Below are 25,909 nucleotides of genomic sequence, written 5' to 3' on the forward strand. Positions count from 1 at the left end.
TGTGTCTTAAAACCACAAAGTCATGAGACTGACATAAAATTCAAATCTGTCCAAATTCAACTGATGTAGAAACCCTTCACTGTTTCTCTGTGGCTTATAAACATTTATTATCAACTGCTAAGAGATAATATCAGTTATCTATTAGGAAACACAGTTATTAGAATCCCTGGAGGAAAGTGGAAATGGCATATAATTTGAGAGAGCCTTCTGTTGAAAATCTCTCTGATGTAATTGGTGGTATTGTTTTATATGTGTCAGTATTCTTTTGAAAAGAAAAAACAAAGTTAAGAACCAGAGGCTCTGAAGATAAAGTTCCATTAGCTTTCCTTTCCCAGCTTTGACATTTTTGTCTTATACCAGTCTTAGCCTTCTTTATAATTCAACAGCACTAAATAACTGTGCATTTAATACTCTTCACTGTTTGTTTTTACTAGCCTAAATTTCTTTTTTTCTTTCTTTCCTTTTTTTTTTTTTTTTGGCATTTTTTCTTTTTGAGAGAAAGTGTGTGAGTTGCATGTGGGGTGGGGGCAAAGGGCAAAAGAATCCCAATCAGATTTCATGCCTATGATGGAGCCAGAAGCGGGGCTTGATCCCATCACTATGAGATCATGACCTTAGCCAAAATCCGACACTTAACCAACTGAGCCACCCCGGTACCCCTACTAGCCTATATTTCTGTTCTTCCTTATCCCCTACTTTGCTTATACACTTTTCACTTTGTAATTTGAATTCTCTTACTGTCTGCTAAAGTAATTCTCTTATTCCTTGTATGTGAAGTTGAATGTCCTCCCTGACACCACCTTATTAACCTTTGATGTACTTATGGGAATAGGAAGAATTGAAATGTATTAAGGTGGAACTTGACTAATTTGCTTAGGAAGAAGGAAAAATTTTTAGAAGGAAAAAATTTAGAAAAATTTTTAGAAGGAAAATTTTTTTAAAAACTTTTGCTGACTTCTTATTTTATGAAATAATTCTTAATGTTTATTCATATAGGTTATTTTATTATAAATCTTGACTAAATATATGAATGAGGAAGACTTATACTTTCCCTCTATTTTGCCTTTTCTAGGAAGCTATATTTACAACCTTGATTAAAGAAAATGACCCAGAGGTAATATTTGCTTTTAAATACCTTATTACACTTGTTTAATTGGTAGAAATATTGGTTATTCACCTGTAATAAATAAAACCTTAGTACTTACTTTAAAATATTGAGGTGATGGAAGTATACAATGGGTTTTATCTTGGTTCAAATAAAAAGTAAAGGGTCATGGTAGTCCATAATGTGAAATACTTTACAGATACTGGAGCCATATTAAGTGGGTTAGGTATATTAAGTGTTGGGTAAATATTATGTTGATAAAAGAAAGATTATACTTCGTGTTTCAGTATATTGTTTCATTGATTACTGAAATCTAAAACTAAGATCTCACTGTCTTCACTCACATAGTCATTTTCTTACCTTTGGGAGAGAACATCATCTGACCTCGGAAAAATTAAATTTACTGTTAATCTGTGTTTTACAGTTTAATAATTCATACTTTTTCTTTTTCTGTGTTCTCTCTTAAACTACAGGCAAATGTAGATAAAATTTACAATCGATTTGTACATCTTGATAACTTACCAGAAGATGGACTTCAGTGTGTACTTTGTGTTGGACTTCAGTTTGGAAAAGTAGATCACCACGTATTCATGAGTAACAAAAACAAGGTAAGGAGGTTCCTTCTGTTTTAGCTGTGTGTTCTGTAGAGAATATATGACTAAACCCTGTACTCTTAAGGATTTGCTGTTTGTTTGTTTGTTTGTTTGTTTGTTTGTTTGTTTGTTTTGAGAGATTTGGAGTGTGACCAGGGGAGGAGCAGAGAGAGAGAGAGAGAGAGAGTGGGGAAAGAGAATCCTGAGCAGGCTCCACACTGTCACTGCAGAGCCCAACACAGGGCTCAAACTCATGAACTGTGAGATCATGACCTAGGCTGAAATTAAGAGTCAGATGCTTAACCAACTGAGCCACCCATGTGCCACATGGGTTTGCAACTTATAATTCATCTTCTGAACTGAAGCGCCTATAAACATTATTTAATTTCTTAGCAGCACTATGATAGATCAGCATATTTTTTCCTATGCTGTGATAAGAAGCAAGAGATGATCACTTTCTCCTCAGAACTCCTAGCTTTTTGTTTCTGTTTTTGTTCTTTAATGTTTATTTATTTTTGAGAGAGAGAGAGAGGCAGAGAGAGAGGGAGACACAAAATCCAAAGCAGGTTCCAGGCTCTGAGCTGTCAGATTTGAGTTCATCTAAGCTTAATTACTTTTGTGACCTTGGCTGAGTTGGCTTACACTTTTAGTTCTCATCTAAGTTGAAAAAAGGTGTTGCCAGATAGTTCCTAAAGTCCCTTCCAGCCATAAAACACATAGAGAGTTGTTTGGTCTCTTTGTTTAGTTATATGGGAAGAAGTATAAAATGATCAGCCCTTTACTTCATGGTTTGGCTTCCTTCCTTAAAAGAAATTGTTAACCTCTTTACATTTGCTGTGCCCTCTGTGTTTAATATTTAATTCAGATACTTAAAATTAGATTTTTAATAGAAAAATGTTTATTTTTGCAAGAGGGAGAGAGAGTGCGCGCCTGCGCCTAAGAGGAGGAGGGGGCAGAGAGAGAAAGGGAGATAGAGAATCTGAAGCAGGCTCCAGGCTCAGAGTTGTCAGTGCAGAGCCTGATGCAGGACTCAAACTTTTGAACTGTGAGATCATGACCTGAGCTGAAGTTAGATACTTAACTGACTAAGCCATCCAGGTACCCCTAAAACTAGATTTTGGTGAAGCATGTATTACCTAGAAAAGTAGCATTTCATATCAGAGTTGAGAATGTTTGCTTCTGAAAAAGCACCTAATTCATCAAAAGTAGATGACTAATTTTGACATGCTTCTGATACATAGAGCATGTTAGATTGTTAAATACTTTAGAAATAGTGTGACATAGGGAAGGGAGATGACAGATGGCATAAGGAATTTTGATAAGTTTAATTTTTTGGTAGGTATTCTTTAAATTTCTTAAAAATACCTATCATACTTTGCCATTTTGCCTTGATTTTGCAACATTTTAAGGATTGTTTTCTCTTGTTTCCTTTGAAATGAAGATTTACCTCACCTTTGAAATCACATTTGAAGTCTGGAAGAAAAATATATCCATTCTTTATAAAAATTAGAAAGTGTTTTTGTTGAACTTTTTGTTTTAACCCTGTTTAAGTTTCCATTCAGTGGCATTAAGTATATTCATGTTGTTAAACAACCATTACCACTATCCATCTCCAGAACTTTTTTTATCTTCCCAAACTGAAACCCTCTGTCCATTAAACAGTAATTCCTCCTTCCCCCTCTTCCTAGCTGCTGACAACCACCATTCTACCATTTTACTTTCTATCTCTATGAATTTGACTACTCCAGCTACCTCACATAAGTGGAATCATACAATATTTGATCTTTTGCGATTGGCTTATTTCACTTAGTCTAAAGTCTTCAGAATATATTGTAACATGTCAGAATTACCTTCCTTTTTAAAGCTGAATAATAGGGGCACTTGGATGGTTTAGTTGGTTAAGCTTCTGACTCTCTTGGTTTCAGCTCAGTCATGATCTCACGGTTCTGTGGGTGTGAGCACTGCATCCAGCTCCAGGCTGATGGTGCAGAGACTGCTTGGAATTTCCCTCTCCCTCTCTCTCTGCCTCTCTGCCTGCCTCTCTCTCTCTCTCTCTCTCTCTCTCTCTCTGTCTCTGAAAATAAGTAAATAAAAATAAAGCTGAATAGTAATCCATTGTTTGCATATATCACATTTTCATTTATCTACTCATCCGTTGATAGATACTAGGTTGCTTCCACCTTTTGACTATTGTGAATAACACTGATATGAACATGGGCATACAGATGTCCATTAGAGTCCCTGCTTACAATTATTTTGGGTGGAATTCCTGGATCATATGGCAATTGTACTTTAGGTCTGTTTTGTTTTGTTTTGTTGTGTTTTGTTTTTAGGAGCTACTTAATTTTTTTTTTTTATCTTCTCCAAAGGCAATTCTTCAGTTAGATAGCCCTGAATCTGCTCAGTCAATGTATAGCTTTCTGAAACAAAATCCACAGAACATAGGTGACCATGTATTGACCTGCACATTATCTCCAAAGATGGATTCATCAGAGGTAAGATTATTTTGTATAAACTTCTGTGCTTTTAGAAAATGAAAAAAAACTGTAAAGGTCATTCTTCCAAAACTAGAAAGAGGTACTCTGAAGGAAATTTTTTAAGAATTATTCTTGGAGAGTAGTCAAATTGGTACTAAGTTTAGACATTCTTTTAAAAATTTGTGTTGCAATCACTACTCCAATTGTCATGGTTTATGGCGCAGTATAAATTTGTTTAAATTACAGTCATGTGAAGTAATTTTGAAAAATGTAACATGTTCATTCTGATACTTATTACAGACATATGTGTAGAATGATTCTATATATGTAACATGGTCATAATTATCTCCAGAATGCAGAGTCTACTTTTGGTCCATTTTGGCCTTTTGCTGATAGAAATTTGTTTATTTCTTTCTTTAATTTATTTTAAACTCTTGTATAAGACATAAGAGTTACAGATTATTGGCTTACACAGTAATAATACATGTATGAAAATGATAAGTAAACCACCTTCGAAAGAATTAACACGTTTTCTGTAATAGTTTCATTGTATCTCCATAATAGGAGGTAAATAATAGGGTCTATATTTGGTGTCTGCATGGGTTTTTTTTTTGTTTATTAATGTGCCAAAAATCATATGCTAGCTCAAGAAAAAATGCAATTCCACCATCTAAAGCCAAATTAAATAGAGCATCTATAAGTAAATGTATCATGTGGTAGGTACTGATTTCAGACAAATATAAGTGACTTAAGCTGATAATTTCAGAAACAATTTTAAAAGTTTTTAGCATCTCAACAGAATATTGTATTTTTAAAATTTTGTGTTTTTGATATTTTTGTTATGACATTGTTCAGAATTATAGTAAACATTGATGATATAGAAATTATTTTTCTAAAAATACAGTCCCACATCTTTAGACCTAAAGAAAATGAAGTGAAAATTATCAAAAACCTCTGCCTGAATTGATAACTTTACTGCCCAAGCTTTTATTCAGAACCTTATTGTTATGGCTTATTAAATTGAAGAACATAAGAACAAAGACTTAGCTCCACCACTGATAAGACAGCCTCGTAGTCTTGAGCATGTCACATAGTGTCCATTATATTGATTCAAAAAATGGTAAATTGATGGTTGAAGCAGGTAGACTAATTTCAAGGTATTGTAATAGTCTCTATGAGAAGTAATGAAAGCTAGACTAGGAAATGGAAATAAATCATGTCCCGAAATGTTTTAAATGACAGGTTTTAATTTACTGTGTTTATAATGAGTTAATTAAGTAATTAGCATCCTTGTATTACCCTCTTCAACACCCTCCCCCTTTCATTTTTGTTACCTGTAATGTTACTTACACAGGTGTTTGTTACAACCTTTAGTTATGTAACTATAGTTACCCTGCATATGAAGCATGAAGGCTTAATTCTAAGTACTAAAAACTAATATCTGTATTTTTGATATCTTGATTAAGAAGATACTACAGGGGTGCCTGGGTGGCTCAGTTGGTTAAGCGTCCGACTTTGGCTCAGGTCATGGTCTCACAGTTTGTGGGTTCGAGCCCCGCATCGGGCTCTGTGCTGACAGCTCAGAGCCCGGAGCCTGTTTCAGATTCTGTGTCTCTCTCTCTCTATGCCCCTACCCCACTCAGCTTTGTCTCCCTCTGTCTCAAAAATAAACATTAAAAAAAAATTTTTTTTTAAAAGATACTAACTACAGAATTCAGTAGTATCAGGGTGGTGTAAAGAAGGAAATACGGGGGGGCGCCTGGGTGGCGCAGTCGGTTAAGCGTCCGACTTCAGCCAGGTCACGATCTCGCAGTCCGTGGGTTCGAGCCCCGCGTCAGGCTCTGGGCTGATGGCTCAGAGCCTGGAGCCTGTTTCTGATTCTATGTCTCCCTCTCTCTCTGCCCCTCCCCCGTTCATGCTCTGTCTCTCTCTGTCCCAAAAATGAATAAACGTTGAAAAAAAAAAAAAAAAAAAGAAGGAAATACGGGGGCGCCTGGGTGGCACAGTCGGTTAAGCGTCCGACTTCAGCCAGGTCACGATCTCGCGGTCCATGAGTTCGAGCCCCGCATCAGGCTCTGGGCTGATGGCTCAGAGCCTGGAGCCTGTTTCCGATTCTGTGCCTCCCTCTCTCTCTGCCCCTCCCCCGTTCATGCTCTGTCTCTCTCTGTCCCAAAAATAAATAAACGTTGAAAAAAAAAAATTAAAAAAAAAAAAAAAGAAGGAAATACAGTATCTTGTACAGTTGGAGGTGACTTTCTTATATTCCCATTCGTTTTTCAAAATGATGCTGTGTTTTTGTTTTCTTCAGTATTTGGATTATTTCCTGTAGTTTGGGGTAGGGGTTGTTATTGAGAGGAAAAAGGATGATTGTCTTCATGTTCTTCAGGTTATATAACTTAATTACTATTTGTTGAATAGAATCTACTCTTGTTAGAGCGATTCTTTTGACTTTTCTAAATTTATGGCCATTTGTTTTGTAAAGCAACTGTATATGTTTACTTTATTTTTATTGCTCTTCTGAGTTACTTCTGTTATTTCTTGGATTCTGTATCTCCTCCTCTCTTGGATTGCTTTTCTGTTTGCTAGATTACATCATCAAATAATTTTCCGCAGAAATTGTGTATGGACAGTCAACACTCTGAATCCCTGCATATTTGAAATTGACTTTATTTTGCTTTTACATATTTCATTGATAGGTTTTCTAGATGGAGAATTCTGTGCTCCTCACCTGTACTGGGTTTTTTTTTTTTTTTTTTAAGTATTCTCTACAATTAGCATGGGACTTGAACTCACAACCCCAAGATCAAGAGTCACATGCTCTACTGACTGAGCCAGCCAGGTGCCCCTTAACCTGTATTGTTAAGGAGAAAGCTGATTCTAATCATATCTCATGTATTTTTTTCTTTTGAAGGCTTTCAGCTTTTATTCATTTATTCATTAAGCAGGTATTTATCTAATGCCTTATCTATATGCCAGCATTATTTTAGGTGTTGGAATACATGGATAAACAGAGGAGTTGATGTCCCAAGTCTTCAAGGAGCTTATATTTTAATAGAGAAGACAGACTATAAATCTATAAATCTCTGTATGTGTGTATGTGTCTGTCTGTCTGTCTCTCTCTCTCACTCATGCACGCACACACGCACACACACACACACACACGTCAAGTGGTAAAAAATGCTATGAAGTGCTATGGAGACCAATCAAGATAAAGAGGTAGAGAGAGTAATAGATGGGGGCGAATGTGTATTTTAGGGTTGTCAAGGATAGCCCCTCTGAGGAATAGTTATTTGAGACCTGAACAAAGTAAGAGAGCAAGCTCTACAAATAAAAAGGAAGGGAGGTTTTTAAAGAAGAAGAGCAAGTGCTAAGTCCTTAAGGACAGAGTTGATGATTCATGAACTCCAAGGAGGATCAGTATGGCTAGCTAGCAGTGAAGAAGGTTTTATCTTGGTTTGGGACTTCATATATCCTGCTTAGAGCACTCAGTGAATTTATAAAGATTGGTGTGTTCCTTTTCCCAAAGAAAGTCTTCCTCTTTAGTGTTTCTGTCTTTCTGGAAGTAACACCTGTAACTGATTTTGTGGATTTCAGTTGGAACTGATTGCAGTTCTCTGAAATATCTTCAGTCTGTTTTGTATGCTTATCTTGCTTTCTGTTGTGCATTTGTTTTTCTCATTTATGAATAAAGAAGCAAGCTAGCTAATAAGGGTATCTGGTATAGATTTCCTCTACTATCATACAGCTCCCCCCCCCCCCATAAGTTTCTCCTGTGAATGGGAAGATTGATTGTAAATACTGTGATTGGCGCTTATCAACTCTCATCTTTATGTATCATTACACTGTAGACTGCCTAGCAAGATGCCCCAGTAACGAAGGCCTGGGACTCCCATCACCCACACCAGGAATCCTCTCTAGGCACATTGTTCAATTTCTTTAAAGTATAATTTTCACTTTTTAATCTGACAAAATATAGAGAAAGATAATTCCCCACTCAGAATACACATGATTCCCACAGAAAAAGCATATAGCTAGTATGTATAAGCTCTAAAGAGCAGACAGTTTTTGCTATTTTGTTCACTGATGTGTCCAGTGCCTGGACCAGTGTTGGTTACATAGGCATCGAATGTTATCTATCTGTTTATAAACTTCTTTTATTTTTGAGAGAGAAAGAGAGAGAGAGAGAGCACATGCGTGGGAGGTGGAGGGAAGGGACAGAGAGAGAGGAGGACAGGATCTGAAGTGGGCTTTGCCCAGACAGCAGAGATCCCAGTGCAGGGCTCAGACTCACAAACCATGAGATCATGCATGACCTGAGCCACCCAGGTGCCCCCATACGCATTGAATTTTAATTTCCATTTTGGGCCCTAGGACATTATTTTTTAGTGGTTTAGATACATGTTTAAAAGGATTATTGTTAAATTTTGCTCAGCACTTCTAGGTGTTTTGAATAGAAAGCCTTTTTTTTTTTTTAAGATTGTTTTTACTATTATTTAAATCCAAGTTAGTTAACATGTAGTGTAATAATGATTTCAGGAATAGAATTTAGTGATTCACCACTTATAGCAACACAGTGTGCATCCCAACAAGTGCCTTCCTTTTATTATTATTATTATTATTATTATTATTATTATTATTATTATTATAGTGCTTATTTTTGAGAGAGAGAGAGAGAGCACCAGCAGGGGAGGGACAGAGAGAGAGGGAGACAGAGAATCTGAAGCAGGTTCCAGGCTCTGAGCTGTCAGTGCAGAGCCCGATGCGGGGCTCAAACCCATGAACAGTGAGATCATGACCTGAGCTGAAGTTGGACACTCACTCGACTGAGCCACCCAGGCACCCCTCAACAAATGCCCTCCTTAATGCCCATTGCCCATTTAGCCCTTCGCCCCACCCAACACCCTTCCAGCCATCCTCAGTAGTCTTTCTTATAAGTAGTTTTTTTAAATAATAATTGCACAATGAAGATGTTGATGGTTTTTATTCTTTTAAAAAAGGCAGTTAATTCTAAGCTTTTAAAGTTAAAAAAGTTTCTTGTTTGTATCAACATTGAGACTTTCTGTGATTAATTTCTGTGTGTCACTTATTCTCTATAACCTACCTTAGGGCTTTTTAATGAGAAGAAAATTCTAGAATCTGAAATTTAAAGTGGACACTGAAAACCGTTTTATTTTTAAGATGTGGTCTTGCTTCTTTAGCTTAGATTTTAAGAACTGAAAACATTGCACTGATGGGTTAAATATTTAAAATCCGGTAGAATAGCCTCTAATGAAATGTGGAATTGTGTTACAGGCTCAAGCTGACAAAGACCCAGAACTAGGAAAAGAAAGGTATGTTGCTTTAAGTTTGCTGTCATTTTTGCATAGTATTTAATTACTGAATTTTGTTTCTGCCTTTTATAGTAATTGTTCACTTGTAGCAAAAAGTTTGTATCTTCCATGTCCATTTTGTGTTATATATATGAAGTGTGGGGCAGTTTGTGTGTCTTTGGTTTGTTTTTTGTTTTTTGTTTTTTTTCTGACTGAGGGAGCTTTGTTTTGTTTTTTAGTCTCTGTAAGGTATTTACTGATACTTTAGAAAAACCAAATATGTAAACTCAGTTTGAATTAAATACACAAATATGACTTCTTTATGAAATGTTTCGCGAGGACGCTTGAACAACTCAATTTCTGTTATCAGTATTCTTGTTAGATTTTTCTATCCCAGAAAAGTTAAACACAGTAATAAAATTTCATTGACTTAAAACCAAAAAAGAAAGTATTCAGTATGTATTTTGATACTTTTTGAAAACAACTGGGGGAAGGATATTTATTATAAAACAAAATAATGTTTGAAAACTTGGATAAAAGATGAAAACTTGTTCTTATGTGTTTATACAAACTAGTGACTCCCAGTCTTATTTAGACTATATATAATACACCCTCTTCTTAGTAACTTTCTCACCCTTATAACCACTTTTGCCTCAACCAATTAATTACCTTCTTTTTACTGCTTTTCATTGAGAATCACTGATTTAGAATTCTTTTCCCTTTTTAATACTAAGTGATTTGCCCCTGTTAGAGTCTTTATAGTAAGAGCTTATCAGTTTGAAAGAGCATTTTGAAAGTGTTTAAATATGGGTATTTTGTTTTATTTGATGCACTAATTTTAAGATCATGACCTGAGCTGAAGTGGGATGCTCACCTGACTGAGCCACTAGTTGCTTCCGTTTGTCTTAGTAATTCTTACATGAGGCTTTTAAATGATAAAGATAATTAAGAGTACTTCAAAATATGTTGGTAACTTTAAGCAATTAGGTTTGCTGTACGTGTCAGTACAGACTTTTTTAAATTGTACATTATTAATACCAATTATGTTCACATGTCTAAGACGTAATGCCAACAGCACTGTTGAATATAGAAGCCCACAAAGGGCTTATTGAGTGGTAATGCCACATGTAATATAGGTAGACCTACAGTTTGGCCACACTAACTCTGGCTGATTAAGTGAGTAGGCTCTTCCAAAAATTCATCTTATGTATTTCATTTGACATAGTTTCAGGTCTGCACGAACAGCTATTGTCTGTGTTCTGGTCATTTTTTCCTCTCATTATTTGACTCACCTTTTAAAATCTAAGATCTTTTTTTTTTTTTTTTTTTTAATTTTTTTTAATGTTTATTTTATTTTTGAGAGAGAGAGATTGAGAGACAGAGTGTAAAACAGTAGAGGGGCAGAGAGGGAGGGAGACACAGAATCGGAAGCACGCTTCAGGCTCTGAGCTGTCAGCACAGAGCCGGACACAGGGCTCGAATGCACACAGACTGTAAGATCATGACCTGAGCCGAAGTCAGATGCTCAACCCACTGAACCACCCAGGCGCCCCTATCCTTTCTTTTTTTTAAGTTTGTTTATTTTTGAGAGAAAGAGAGAGTGAGCCTGTGTGCGTGTGAGCAGGGGATGGGCAGAGAGGGGGTTAGAGAGAGAATCCCATGTGGTCTCTTTGTCAGCCAGAGCCTGGTGTGGGGCTCAAACCCACCAACCATGAGATCATAACCTGAGCTGAAATAGAGTCAGACGCTCAACCAGCTGAGCTACCCAGGCACCCCAAAGATACTTCTTAATGAATTTACAGATAGTTGTTTAATCTTATAAAATTCACTTTTAAAATTCTAGTACTAATAACTTAATTTCCGTTTTGCAGTTTTTTCTGACTTACATACATTAGAGAAAAAGACGTGGGATGGGGCCTGAATACTTCACATTTCTTTATCGGAGTAAAGTGATCCTGGGAAAATACTGGTGCTTGTGTTGTTTTTGTTTTTGAGGCACTTTTGAGTGCTAATTCATCTTGACGTGATTATTTTGTTTATAATTAGTTTAATGTATTTAAATGTATTTCCTGTTTTTAAAGGAAATCTATGGATGTATTAATAATATTCTACATTTTGCCTGTTCTCATTCCCTCCCATGTAAACATTATTTACTTACCATGTGATTAAGGATGCAAAGTGCAGTTTTCACCAACTCGTTAATAATGTTGGGAACTTCCCAGTGGCCCTCTGAAATGTAAATACTAATCTTCAGTATTGTTAAATGGTAGTCTAAAGTTTCTCGCAAAGTGTAGGGTATGGTATTAACCTTTGTTCTCATGTCCAGCTTTTTTTTGAGTTTTGAAACCCTGGTATTTATGGGGAGGTGGAAGTGGGACAGGGTTGGAAATTAGATACCTATATCCTGGATGTCTTTCCTATTTCTTTTTTGTGCCATTTCCCAAAACTTGACTGTGTATTCCTTTGATCTTTAAAAGACTTTTTTTTTTTTATACTTCGGTGTTAATAATTCATTTATTTGACATCTCAAATTGACTCTCCAGGCTAACTTGATGAACACGGAGGCTTTTTCCCATATTAGCCAGAAAACTAGATGTTAGTTTTTGGTAAATGAAATCTATGAAGAAAGCACTATAATTTTAAAAGACAAATGCATATAAACAAACGTCGTATTAAGCCATTTATCTAAGTAGGTCCATGCTCTCTGAAGTATGGAACTGCATAGTGATTTGTATAAAAGATAATAGCTTTTTTTTGACAAACCTTAAATATGGTAAAGTGGAAGGACTTACTATGTCCTAGAGCCAGGAATCAACGTCTCCATTGTTTTCCTTTAGCTCAGTAGATTTGGTGTTTTTGTATAGCTCTAATTTATAAAGCCTTTAGTGTTAATGGTTTAGTTCTATAATGAGGCAGGAGTTTGAATTTAATCTTCTTTATTGAAAATGAGTCTTGTAAATTTAAAAATGAAAGCTTACATTTTGAGAAGCAATTATTTACATAACTGCTATAACTAAATGTCACAAGTTTTTCTTATCTTTGTCATATTTGTACTTGGCCACAAGTTTTATTTTGACTAGTTCGAAGGATTTGGAACCCTTAAAATCAGCCATTGGTATTTTTGAATATAAGGGATGTGAATTATTTCAAATAAAAAGTTTTAAACCCTTTCAGCATATAAAGGAAGGTTATATAAATGAATAGAATACATACGGATTAAAGTCTGTCATTACTGACTTTTGAACTTAAATTTCTCAAATTCTGCCTTTATAACTTTTCATCAAGAGGTGTTTCTCCAATCTCTTAGAACATTTTTTTCCTTTGGAAGTTTAAACTTAACCATCTTTGGAGGGGAAGACCAGTTTATTGTCTGAAATGATTAGACCCTGATACGGTAGCACTTACTTTTTCCAAAGTTTTGAAATGTTAACATCTCAGGACACTGATATGCCTCATCTTGCATTAACTAAAAGGTATATAGCCATCCTCTGAGAATCATATCGAGCGGATGTCTCATCCCCTCCTTCCTTGAAAACTAGGAGGACAAAAACCAATATTCTTTACTATGAGGTATTGAAATGGCATTCTGATGTCTTCCTCTAATGTACTGCTTCTAATGTAATTAAGTGGATGTATTTGTTACATTTGATTTGTTTTGATAGCATTGCTTCGGAAGCTCAGATTTTCCTTGTCATTCTTCAGGATAACCTCTGATCTATGGAACATTAATATAAAAAGTTATTCTGTCTCTGTCTCAGTGAAAGAAGTTGAATTACAGAATCACATACACTTTTGTTTACTTTGGATTTAGGAAGACCACAGTGAAAAAAGATCAATTATATATACTTGCCATGCATTTTCTCCATTTCTTCTGAACAATTTTGCTTAAGACTTCAGAATTCTAAATTATTCTTCTGTAACTGGAAAGATTTCTTTTAATATGTACTTTCTCACTCAGGCACATACTTTATGTTAAGGTGATTCTATTAGTTTTACCTCTAACTTTGAATCCAATAGAGTATTTAAAAGATACTTCCAAAGAAAGATTTCTTTTACGTATTACTATTAGTAATAAATACAGTTCTTGGGAAAAACAAATCTGTCTCACATCCAAAAAAAAAAAAAAAAGAGTTGACATGGTTAAGAGTATAGCCTTTCTCCCTACCAGTTTCTTTTTCTGTTCATTTTAGGTAAGATTCACTTAAAATTTTAAATTTCAATGCATGGATTATTAGTTTCATTGTAGAACTATACATATATTTTATTATTTTAGTTAGCACTCTTGGGAAGATCTTAATAATTTGAGATGTCTCACATTCAGCCTTCTCATGTCTAGTGCAAACGTGACCCAGAAGGAAAAAAATTGGTTAGAAGAATTTTATCAGTTATCATAGTTTTGTCATTATTTCCTTTGAACTAAGAAGAAATCTTCAATGCAATGGAGGATCTTTTTAAAAATTTTATATTGTTTACATATTTATGTCAAAACATCTTTACCATTTTAATGCCTATTGGCTGGATTTCCCAGTGCTTATTACTAATGCATCAGGAAGTCTTAACAATTGGCATCAACAGGATTATTTATAATGGTTGAATTCTCATCATAGTTTGATTTTTGTTTGTGTTTTTGTTTGTGTTCTTTTTTTTGTTTGTTTTTAAATACTTTTAGCCCTGACTTGAAAAACAGTCCAGTTGATGAAAGTGAGGTGCAAACAGCAGCTGATAGTCCCTCTGTTAAACCTAGTGAGGTTGAAGAAGAAACTGTTCCCAACATTGAAACAGAAACTTCCGTACAGCTGGAAGAACCTTGTGTGGAAGAACCTGAAAAAGCACTATGTGACTCTGACTTTGCTATTGAAACGTTGGAAGTTGAAACTCAAGGAGAAGAGGTCAAAGTGGAAATTCCTCTTGTAGCATCCACTCCAATCAGTATTGAATTATTTACTGAAAATGTAGAGGAGTGTGTTTTAAATCAGCAGGTGTATACCAGTGACTTTGAGAAGGAAGAGGCAGAAATTATTAACCCTGAAACAGAATTATCTACATCTGACAGTGCATTTATAGAAGAAAGGAACATTAAAGGAATTCTAGAAGAATCTCCAGCTGAAGCAGAAGATTTCTTTTCTGGGATTACACAGTCTATGATAGAAGCTGTAGCTGAAGTGGACAAACACGAAACTGTTTCAGAAATAGTACCATCTCCTTGTGTTGTGGCCTTAGTACCTGGAATTGCCATTGGGGATGAGAAAGCAGTGAACAAAAAGGGAATTCCTGAGAAAAGTAACATGGATGAAAAGGAGAAGAATGAAATTAATAGTAAGGAAACCAGAATGGATCTGCAGATAGGAACAGAAAAGGCTGAAAGGAATGATGCTAGGATGGTTGCAGAGAAGTTGGAAAAGGTTATGGCAGCAGTGAAAGAAAAGCCTGCAGAAAATGCTGTGATCAAGGCATACCCAAATAAAGGAATGGGTCAGGCCAACAAGCCTGATGAAACTAGTAAAACTAGTATGTTGGCTGTATCAAATACATCTAGCACTAAATCAAGCATCAAGGCTGGTATGGTCTCCTCTCCAAAGGCAAAAGCTACAGCTTCAAAATCTGAAAACCAGAAAAGTTTTCTAAAATCTGTACTCAGAGATCAAATAAATGCTGAAAAGAAACTTTCAGCCAAGGAATTGGGTCTCCTTAAACCTCCAAGTGCCAGGTCAGGCTTGGCTGAAAACAGCAATAAATTCAGACCCACTCATTGCGGTGTTACCAGAGGAGGCAGTGGAAGGATCTCAGCCCTGCAAGGCAAGGATTCTAAACTGGATTACAGGGATATTACAAAACAATCTCAGGAAACAGAGGCTAGACCTTCCATCATGAAACGGGATGACAGCAACAATAAGGTGAGGAGGGTAGGAAGAATGGCTCAGTGTATCTTTGAAATAGCTCTGCTGTGGTAGCTTTGGAGTAGGAGATGTAATCTTGTTTTGTACTTTCATCTCCTCACTCCACTCCCAAACTCAGTTTCTCTTAATGATTCCATCGAGTTAAGCCAATAGACATTTAAATAATAAGCTCAAGTTAGTAATTTATTAACAGGTTTGAAAAACGTTATTTGGATAAAATGTGGTCAGAAATATAACTGGTTTAAAAAAAATTCTGCAGTGAATGTCCTGAGGTGACTTAGCACTCTGCTTCTGAATGGGAAACGGTTTTCTTTCTTAAAGTGAAGCTTCCTTTATCAGCTTACTGATTGCCCAACTTAGACATTGTGGCTATAGGGAAGAAAAGATCAATAAAACAATTTAACTACAGCTTACAGAGATGATGCCTGTACTGTTAAATGATTGTTGACTTAGTGTGCTATACCTGTTAACTGTTTGCATAATTAAATGTGTTTGGATATTGTTTGGTGTTTGGATTCTTTTTTTTTTTTTTTTAAGGACATTAATAACATAGTTGTAAATTCTGTTTTTCTATATTTTTTTACTTAATGTTTCAGACTTTGGCTGGGCAAAACACTAAGAATCCTAAAGGCACCACTGGTAGAAGTTCCAAATCTAAAGAGGTAAGAAACAAGTCACTAACATTAAGCCTTCTATTCTGTCCTTCAACAGAAGAGTTCATCTGTGGTGTAACTTGTGTCTCTCCTGTAATAGTCACTTTGATACAGAGCAAGGGATAGGAATGAGATACCTTTTTTTTGACCCTACCACCAATTTGGTTTTTGACCTTGAGCTAGGCTAAATGGTTTGTGTTCATGGTGCAGGGCAAAAATTAGGCAGGGGTAGGAAGGGAATTAAAATAGGAAAATCCCTCCAGTCTTATATTGGTGGCAATAGGTTATAAACAGAATAAAAGCACATGTGTAAAGAAGACCGGTGTTTGACTGGGGTCCTTGCCATTCTGTGGAACTTGCAAACAGGTCTTCCTTTTGAGATGCTCAATTTAACCTAACTGGATGGGCTCTTAAGATTTACTTTCCTGGTACTAAGTTCTACTGCCAAATAAATGTCTTCTTTTTGTTGTTGTTGTTGTTTGATATTTTAGGTTTCCTACCATGCATAAAATATTTTTTTAGTCATTTTATTTTTTTACCCTGGTAAGGGATGATTTGGGGCCTATTTTATTCAGGGCAAGGAGAAATGGTAGTATTAAGAAGCAGAAGTAAGGATAACAGTTATTTCTGTTGTCTTAATAAGTGGGTATTACAAATGCTTACATGTCCGTTCCCTCCCCCACCCCCTTACTGAGTGTATGTTCTAATGTCATTATATATACTAGTAATTGATTGTTGATAGCATACTAAGTTTGTAGGAGGCCTGTTGGGGATTATTTTCTTTAGTATTAACACCATTTTTCAAATTACAGATACTGTTTTTTCTCTCTCTCTCTGTCTCTGTCTCTTTTAGAATTAAATTTTGAGAGAGAGAAAGTGTGTGCAAGTGAGGGAGGGTCAGAGGGAGAGACGGACAGGATCCCAAGCAGGCTCCATGCTCAGTGTGGAGCCAACATGGGGCTTGATCTCACAATCATAAGATCATGACTTGAGCTGAAATCAAGAGTTGAACGCCTAATCGGCTGAACCACCCAGGCATCCCACATACTGTTGTTTTTTTTTTTTTCTTCCAAATGCAGTTGTATTTGACATTAAGTCTTACTTAGTAAGAATAAACTTCATATTAATGCTGTATATCTTAATTGGTTAATGGAGCAATCTACTTAGCTATTTACTTTCCGGCTACATTTGAGGTACTTTTAATAGTCCGATAAGTCTCCTAGAACACTTGTTAGGTAACATTTAACAGGGAACAGTAAATTCTTTACATTGTTGTAATTGGTAAGTGCTTTTAAGTGTAGTATTTTTGTGTTTCATATTTCAAAACTCATATATCACTTAGGAAATAATTGTAATCTTACTGAAATTAAGTAAAGGTGAAAGTAGGTTGATCTTGTTAAGATTTTACCTTTGGTGTTGTTTATTATGAATTAGAGCTGATTCATTTGTGGGGCTTTAAAAACTAGCTTCTCTCAGCCTATAGGAAATTTCTTTGCCCTGAAATTCTCACAGATGATCCTTCATGCACATTTACTGAGATTATTTGGAACCTGACCAGTTGTTGGTATCTGGTTCTGTTCACAGTTCTGTGATTTTTTTTTTTTAATCTTTTCAACAGGAATCATCATTTCCATTTAATTTGGATGAATTTGTCACAGTAGATGAGGTTATAGAAGAAGTAAATCCTTTTCAAGCCAAGCAGAACCCACTAAAGGGAAAAAGAAAAGAAGCTCTGAAAAATACCCCTTCCTCTGAGCTTAACTTAAAGAAGAAGAAGGGGAAAACTTCTGCCCCTCGTGTTGTTGAGGGGGAATTATCTTTTGTAACATTGGATGAGATTGGGGAAGAGGAAGATGGAGCTGCACATCTAGCACAAGCTCTAGTCACTGTGGATGAAGTAATTGATGAAGAAGAAATAAATATGGAAGAAATGGTAAAAAATTCAAATTCACTTCTTACGTTAGATGAGTTAATTGATCAAGATGATTGCATTTCCCATAGTGAACCTAAAGATGTTACTGTACTGTCAGTGGCTGAAGAGCAAGATCTCCTCAAACAGGAACGCTTGGTAACTGTGGATGAAATTGGAGAAGTTGAGGAGCTACCTTTAAATGAATCGGCAGACTTAAGTTTTACCACTTTAAATACTAAAGGAGATGAGGGAAATACTGGAAGGGATCCCATTGGGTTCATTTCTTCCCAGATGCCTGAAGACCCTTCTACCTTAGTTACTGTAGATGAGATACAGGATGACAGCAGTGATTTGCATTTAGTGACTTTGGATGAAGTAACTGAAGAGGATGAAGACTCCCTGGCAGATTTTAACAACCTTAAAGAAGAGCTTAATTTTGTTACTGTTGATGAAGTTGGAGAGGAGGAAGATGGAGACAATGATTTAAAAGTTGAATTAGCACAAAGCAAAAATGACCATCCCACAGATAAAAGGGGGGATAGAAAGAAGAGAGCTGTGGACACAAAGAAGATGAAGCTTGAAGCCTTGTCCCACATTGGTCCAATAAATGAGAATGTTATGGAAGAAGATCTGAAAACCATGATTGAAAGACATTTAGCAGGTAGATATTTAGAAGTGGTAGTTTTTCTGCTTTATGAGGGGATTTCATTTTCAATTTTTAAAATAGATGTTGCAGCATTACTAATAATTTTTCCTGTGTTAATATAAGAAGTCAACAAGCAGTTATATGGCCAGTGATACTATCCAAAGAAATGTGTGCAAGTTCACAGATTTCTTTTAACTATAGAGCAGACTTTGTCCCAAGTTATCATACCTCAAGAAAAGATGACAAAGCTGGAAAGCAAACTAGAGTGCCCAAATTACAATTGGAATGAAAATGGTATATTTGTGTTACTGGAAAACACAGCTTTTGATGAATAGAAGGATGTTATTATACCAGACTGCTTCCCAGTTTTTCCTTAGATTTAGGATTTAGAAAAATCTGTAAAGGTACCATTTCACTGTCGAGTAATATTTTGATGGTATAGAGTAATAGGTTTAGCTCACTTTAGGAAGATCAAAATAATTTCTGAACTAAGAATGGCATGCTATTACTATAGCAATAAATTAGACTTTCTCTTTAAAGCTAAAACGCCAACCAAGAGAGTTAGAATTGGGAAAACACCACCATCGGAAAGAGCTGTTGCGACAGAACCAGTGAAAGGTGAAGAGGCCTTCCAAATTAGTGAAGGTAAAGCAGGATTGATGGAAGTGGGGAGGAGTGTAGAAAGTAACACAACATAAGGTGGTCATTGAAATTCCAAAGGTCTACCATCTAAGAAGAAAAGTAGAAAAGCAGTGAAATAGAGTGGGGGGGTGGTGAGGCAGAGAAGGCAGCCTTACCTGGATAAAGATTTTTGTCTTTGTAACTTGAAGATAATGGAATATAATAGAATGGGATAACAGAATAGGAGGCAGTCCTTTTATGATAGAATATGAAAATAAAACACGACAATTTTGTGGAAATGATACACAAAAGATTATTCTGACCATGTTGCAGCCTCAAGTAGAAATCATTTCTTAATTCTTATTTGTGGGCCCAGATCCCTTGCTTTGTGGAGGCTGCCAAGCAGCTAGCCAATGGATTAAACAAGGTGTCTAAACATTGTAAAATTTATGTTGAAACAAATAAGGACCAGTGTCTAGTGAGAGTGAATACTCTAGTCACTCAACAAATATTTGTCACTGTGTCTATTATATTCAGAGCAAAATTATAAAAGGGTAAGAAAAAACACACAGTTCCATGTCTCAAGTTAACTGATTCAGAGAGTTAAAGCAAAAAATCAACTACTAGGATGACTTTAAACAGCACTACAAGGTATTCTTTGTACCATTCTCATTGATGTACCCTCCTTGCCCTCTTGCTTTTCTGTCCTGTCTTCTTTAAGGAAAAACTACCAACTGTGATCCAGTCCAAGTTCATTGAATCTGATCTAAGCTGTGCCCTCAGTGCTGCTTTCACAGTCTGTTCTAGGCCTCCTTTCTTCCTCATTTCCTAACCAGATATAATAGGGGTCTTTTCCCCACTCTGTATCACCTACTGCATTACCCAGCTCATTCCTCCCTGGATAACCTTGCTTTCATTTCCATTTACCAGAGCAAATAGAGTATCTCCCCTGTCTACCAACTTGTATTTGATCTACCGTGGCACCTCACATATAAAATATGGCCAAGTCTTTCCCATTAAAAAAAAAAAAAACATGCCCTTAACTTGGGAATCCTTCTGGTTCCCACCCCTTCTCTTTGCTTTCAGTGCGAAGTATCTGGAAGGAATCACCTGTTTTCACTTCTTCTCATTAAACTGAATGTATTTTGACTTCTTTCTAATTCACCTTCCTGAAATTGATGTTGACAGAGAACCCCCCCCCCCCAGCTTGATTTATTGTTTTCTTTTCTTCCTAATTTGGTTTTATTTGACCTCTCTGCATTATTCGTTACTATTGTTCATGTCTTTCTTGAAGCTCTCTCCCATGGCTAAGTGGGTACTCTTCCTTCTTTGTGTGTTCTTCTCCATAACTTCTCCTTGATACAAAGCTATAGTTAGTAGTTTGGTAATCTGACAAATAGCTCCTAGCATGATTTCATAAGAGTGTTTTTCTCCCAGGATTTCTGTTTGCAACTACCAGCTTGTCTAGAACTGCCTCATCTCAGCTGAAGAATAAAGATGACTTATATACTGTTTATATAACAATTTATTTCTGTTAATGGACAATACATTTGACAAAAGGACCTAGCAGAAGCAAAAGTAATTTTCTAAATAATTTTAAACCTAAAATAATTGGTCTAATCTATTTAAATAATTATATATAACATATATTTTTAATATTACAAGATAAATGTAGCTGGAGCAAATATGTTTGAGAAAGTTTATTATTACTCTGGTGAGGGAATAAACTTTTGTAGGAAGAGACTACAGGCTATTTTAATCAAGTCAAGAAAAGGGAGAGCCTTTTTTAATTGACTCTTTAGGACTTGATGACTTGTAAGACACCAGGAATAATGATTTCATAGTTCCTGTCCATCCCCTCATATTTGTTGAAGAGTGGCCCAGTTGCATGGAGAGACACTGAGCTTGAAGTCACAAGCTTTGGTTCTAGCCTCTGTCCAAGCCTTGCGACCTTGGGCATGCCTATAGTTTCTTGTGTCTTGGTTTTGCTTTCTCCATCTCTGAAGACATAGGGATAATGATGATTTGACCTGCCTATCTCACACAAGATAAATGCTAAGTAGATGGTGTATGTGTGAAGGACATTTGTCAACTACCACAGTAACAGTAAGGTATTACAGCTACTGAGGGTAACCAGGATTGCTTGGAACCAGTTCCCATTTTTGTTTTCCCCCAAGATCATATTATGCAGAGTCTGCTAACATTGAATGTTTCTCACATATTACTTTGCGGGGCTTTAACATTTGTAATTTCACTTACGATTCTGTCTGACAAGGGTCTTGTCTGTCAGTTTAGGCTCAGTTTTTCCTGATTGGAAGAGCTTCAGTACAGGGCATCAGAATTATTTTCTGCCCATGTCTTTTCCTCCTTAATCCACACTCTTTCCCAGCCCAACCCAGCCCTTTAACATACTCTAGTTAACTCTTGACAGTAATTATAGAACTTGGGCTTCTTCCATTACCATTTAAGTTCTTTTGAGAGCAATATATAAACAAAATATGCTGTTAGCTTTTGTCCATTTATTCCTAACATTGAAGAATCTTGGAAGAGTGGTCAAGTGGGATTAACCAAGGAAGGTTTACTTAGATGAACCATAAGTTAATCTTTGAAGGCAGGGACTATCTGATGTTAGGTTTATAGGCTGTAAGTCTATTTTGAATAACTTTTTCCTTGAAAATTTAATGATTTTAGTTGATGAAGAATCTGCATTGAAGGATTCAGAACCAGAACGAAAACGTAAGAAGATTGAGGATTCTTTAGGGAAATCAGTGGTACCTGATGTTCCCGAAGGTAAAAATAAACATGACATTTTTCCTTCTCCATATGAAATAAAAGTTCAGTACCGTAGTAAGCGTTCTGTTGTTCAGATAATTAATGCAGTAACCTTGCTTAGATGATTATTTAGAGTAGAAATTCACATTGGCATTTCTGAAGACAGTTTATTAGGCCTAGCAAGGTTTTTTTTTGCATTCTGGGAAATGTCTCTCCTTGTATTCCTGTACTTCATTTGCTGCTATGGAAAGAATTGAGTTATACTTGCCCAGGCAGAAATTTCAGTTAAATAGAACATGCTGAAAAGCTTGGCTGGCAAACTGTTTTGTGGCCAGCTAAAATGAGCTAAGGAGCACCATATTTGTTTACCCAGCATATTCCTCAAGCAGTTACCCATCGTTCTGCCTCTTTTTTTCTTGATTCATTTTAATAGGATTCCAAAAAGGTTTATTTCAAAGGCTTTTAGATTATTTTCCAGTAAATTGCTATTCTGAAGGAACGTCATGGTATCCTGGTGGCTCTGGAATATTATAGAATCCATTCAAAGATAGAGACATTGGTTTTGTGATTAAAAGCTTAATTGCTCTTGATCCCTAGGTACATAGCCGTATATATTATGTTTATATGTAAATATATATTGTGATTAGCACGTTTGTTGTGTTTAGATAAATTAACACAGCTATAGATAAATTATTAATTTTCCTCCACTCTCTTCCCCCCTCTTTCTTCCATCCTCTAGATTTGGACTTTCTTGTACCGAAGGCTGGATTCTTCTGTCCAATTTGTTCCCTCTTCTACTCAGGTGAAAAAGCAATGACAAATCACTGCAAGAGTACACGTCATAAGCAAAATACAGAGGTAACTCTTTTTTTTCTTAACATCTCATGAAATTCTTCAGGGGGTAGTATTATAATGAAACTACTTAAGTGTCCACCCAAAATGTACATTCTTTCCCTTTGGGAGAACTTTTGAAGGTTTGTACCTGTTCATTCCTCTTCAGTTCAAAAGTACAGTCTTCAGTGTACCTTGCCAGGAACTCCGAGTCTTTATTCCTTTTCCTCTGGCAGCATTCCCCAGAGTAGATTCTGCAGGTCATTAGTCCCATGTGACGCTCCATTAAAGTGTGGGAAACCATGTATTCTGATGGCCTCTTGCAGAATCATGGACACATAGCTTTTTAAATTTTGTGAATTGTCTAGTCAGAATCTGCTAAACTTTATTTAACACATTCCCTAAATGGATTTAAACCCCTCTCCCCTGTTTAAAATTGTACTCATCTTTAGGAAGCACTACTTTAGAGAATCATCATTAACCATAGTTGAAGCAGTGTTTCTGATTCCTCCGGAATCTTTGAGAGTTGTTTTATATATCCTCTACCTTGAATCTGTGGCATCAACACTGCTCTAACATTTATTGAGTTGTTATTTGCTGGAAGCATATTTACTCCCCTTGTCAATTCTAGGAGGTGGATGGTGTCATTCAAAATGTACTTTTAAAATTTTTTTTTAAATTTTTTATTGTTCCAGTTATAAAGATCAGGAAAACAGGCTTAAAGAGTATCTAAACCCAAGTATCTAGTCCCAAGTTCACATAGCTAGTTCATGGCAGACCTAGGATTTGAAGCTAGCTCTGTTCTATTCTGGCCTCAAACCCTTAACTGTTACGCTATACTACCTGTGCTCTTAACTTTATCATGTCATTTTTCCATTTAAAATTTCCACTGGCATTGTATTACATTTGGAATAATATCCAGACTTCTTCTTATAGGGCTATGAAGATCTGATTCCTGTTTCTCTGATCTCATTGTTATTGCTCACTACCTTTCAGTTTTCCTAGCTCTCTTGGCTTTCCTTTTCATACATGAAAGGCCCCTTTGCTGCTTTTGTACCTTTCTATCACTGTTCCTTTGCTGTCTCCCAATGCCACTTGTATAGCCACCTCTTCCCCATCATTTAGCTAAATCTGAATTCCAATATCAACTTCCCAGAAAGGGCTGTGCTTAAGAAAGACCTAGCTGAAGTACAAAACTCCCTCCCACTTCCAAAAAGAGTCAACCTCAATCACTTACCTTATTGTATTTCTTTCCTTTATAGTGCTTACCAGCACCCAAAATTGTCTGGTTTATTTATTCTTTTATTATTTCTCTTCCCCCACTAGAATGTAAGCTCCATGAAATAAAGGGCCTTACCTATCTTGTTGACCACTGAATCCCCAAGCACCAAGCATAATGCCTGGTATATCATAAATATCAGATGACTGGTGAATGGAAGGAAAGAATGTTAATGTAAGGCAATGTGTTTCTAATCTTTATTTTGTAGGATCAGGCTCTTTTAAATTGTAAATTCAGTGAAATATATTAGATACGTTTGTATATAGAGCAAAGCTACATCTAATAAACATTTTATATTGCAAATTGCTTTTAACAGAAGTTCATGGCCAAGCAAAGAAAGGAAAAGGAGCAGAATGAGGCTGAAGAAAGAAGCTCTAGGTGATTGGGGGAAAGGGGAAGGACTTCATTAGAAATTCGTTTAGGGTCCAGTTGATTTGTGTATTTTTGTTATCATTAATTTGTAATTTTTGTTTCAGAAGCAAATATTCATGTTGTACAAATTTCTGATTGCCCTTGATGTGGAGAGACTGATGGGGAAAGTATGATGGGTTTGATTTTTATATCAAATCATCAGGCATGGAGAAATATCTTTTAGAAGTGTTAAAATAAATGTTCCTACTGTATATTTAAAATATCATCTTGTGTTTGTGGCTGATTTTATTAAAGACTTGGTTGCCTCTGATTTCAGACAGGAGACCACTGTGACTTAGGATGTTTGGGGATTCTTCATGTATTACTGGAAGTCATAGCATAGCAGGGTTTCACTTTGCTTCAACCATTCATATATAGGTCAAAGATTTCTTAAAACTCCCATTTTTTTCTGGATAAAATAACATTACAGCAAGTTTGACCCAGGTAAGTTTAAGTAAAATTGCAGCTTTTAATGTGTTAGGAAGATACTTTTTTCTGCTTGAAGTAACATCTGTTTCTGCCAGGACCTATTTAAGATAGCTTCTAGCAAGTCATTTAGTATTAGCTTGAAACTACAAAGACCAAGCAGCCTGTACTTCTGTGGACCATAATACAGTTGCTTTTTAAACCATTTGAATTTGTATTTAATATGTTTGTAAGAGTTGCAAAGGTGCAAAAAAATAATTCAGTGGATTATTAGGTGCTGGACATAGCCCTGTACTGTAAATTTTTAGATTAGGCATGCTTCAAACATAGGCCCACTGACTTTGAATTGCTTTAATACCAGATTTCGTAACTTTTCCAAGATTAGAGTACACCAGTTAATAAGAGAGAATGAATGGAAGGAAATGAAAAACAACTACTTTTTTGGGTTTTGTTTTTTTTTTAATTTTTTTTAATTTGAGAGAGCACCAGAGTAGGGGAGAGGGAGAGAAGAGAGACTGGATCTTAAGCAGACTCCACGCTCAGTGTAGAGCCCAATGCAGGGCTCAGTCCACCGACCCTGTGATCATGTCCTGAGCCGAAATCAAGACTCAGACGCTCAACTGACTAAGCCACCCAGGCGCCTGAAAACTACTATTTTAGGGGCGCCTGGGTGGCGCAGTCGGTTAAGCGTCCGACTTCAGCCGGGTCACGATCTCGTGGTCCGTGAGTTCGAGCCCCGCGTCGGGCTCTGGGCTGATGGCTCGGAGCCTGGAGCCTGTTTCCGATTCTGTGTCTCCCTCTCTCTCTGCCCCTCCCCCGTTCATGCTCTGTCTCTCTCTGTCCCAAAAATAAAAATAAAAACGCTGAAAAAAAAATTAAAAAAAAAAAAAAAAAAACTATTTTAGATCTCTTACTCCCATCACAGCACATTACCTCACAGTGAGCGAGAATGAGGAACAAAAAGCAGCAACTTTTTG

General features: G+C 36.2%; 1 protein-coding gene across 10 annotated transcripts in view; it reads left to right on the forward strand.

Moving 5' to 3' along the window:
- Nucleotides 1–24,732, forward strand: part of ZNF638 (zinc finger protein 638) — a 134,201-nt gene extending 109,469 nt beyond the window's left edge. For 7 of the 10 annotated variants that reach the window (XM_019827383.3, XM_019827388.3, XM_019827384.3 and 4 more), the window contains 11 exons: nt 1,073–1,114; nt 1,579–1,713; nt 4,068–4,193; nt 9,468–9,505; nt 14,154–15,378; nt 15,978–16,043; nt 17,653–18,607; nt 19,118–19,237; nt 21,905–22,003; nt 22,725–22,843; nt 24,412–24,732. In XM_019827383.3, the coding sequence (XP_019682942.1) occupies nt 1,073–1,114; nt 1,579–1,713; nt 4,068–4,193; nt 9,468–9,505; nt 14,154–15,378; nt 15,978–16,043; nt 17,653–18,607; nt 19,118–19,237; nt 21,905–22,003; nt 22,725–22,843; nt 24,412–24,477 (2,991 nt within the window). In that variant the 3' untranslated portion in view covers nt 24,478–24,732. Of the gene's footprint in view, nt 1–1,072; nt 1,115–1,578; nt 1,714–4,067; nt 4,194–9,467; nt 9,506–14,153; nt 15,379–15,977; nt 16,044–17,652; nt 18,608–19,117; nt 19,238–21,904; nt 22,004–22,724; nt 22,844–24,142; nt 24,270–24,411 lie in introns of all 10 variants that reach the window. The other 3 variants (XR_002154905.3, XM_011281226.4, XM_011281227.4) reach the window with 3 other exon arrangements.
- The last annotated feature ends 1,177 nt before the right edge of the window (nt 24,733–25,909 follow it).

This window comes from Felis catus, chromosome A3, assembly GCF_018350175.1.
Source record: "Felis catus isolate Fca126 chromosome A3, F.catus_Fca126_mat1.0, whole genome shotgun sequence".
Lineage (NCBI taxonomy): Eukaryota > Metazoa > Chordata > Mammalia > Carnivora > Felidae > Felis > Felis catus.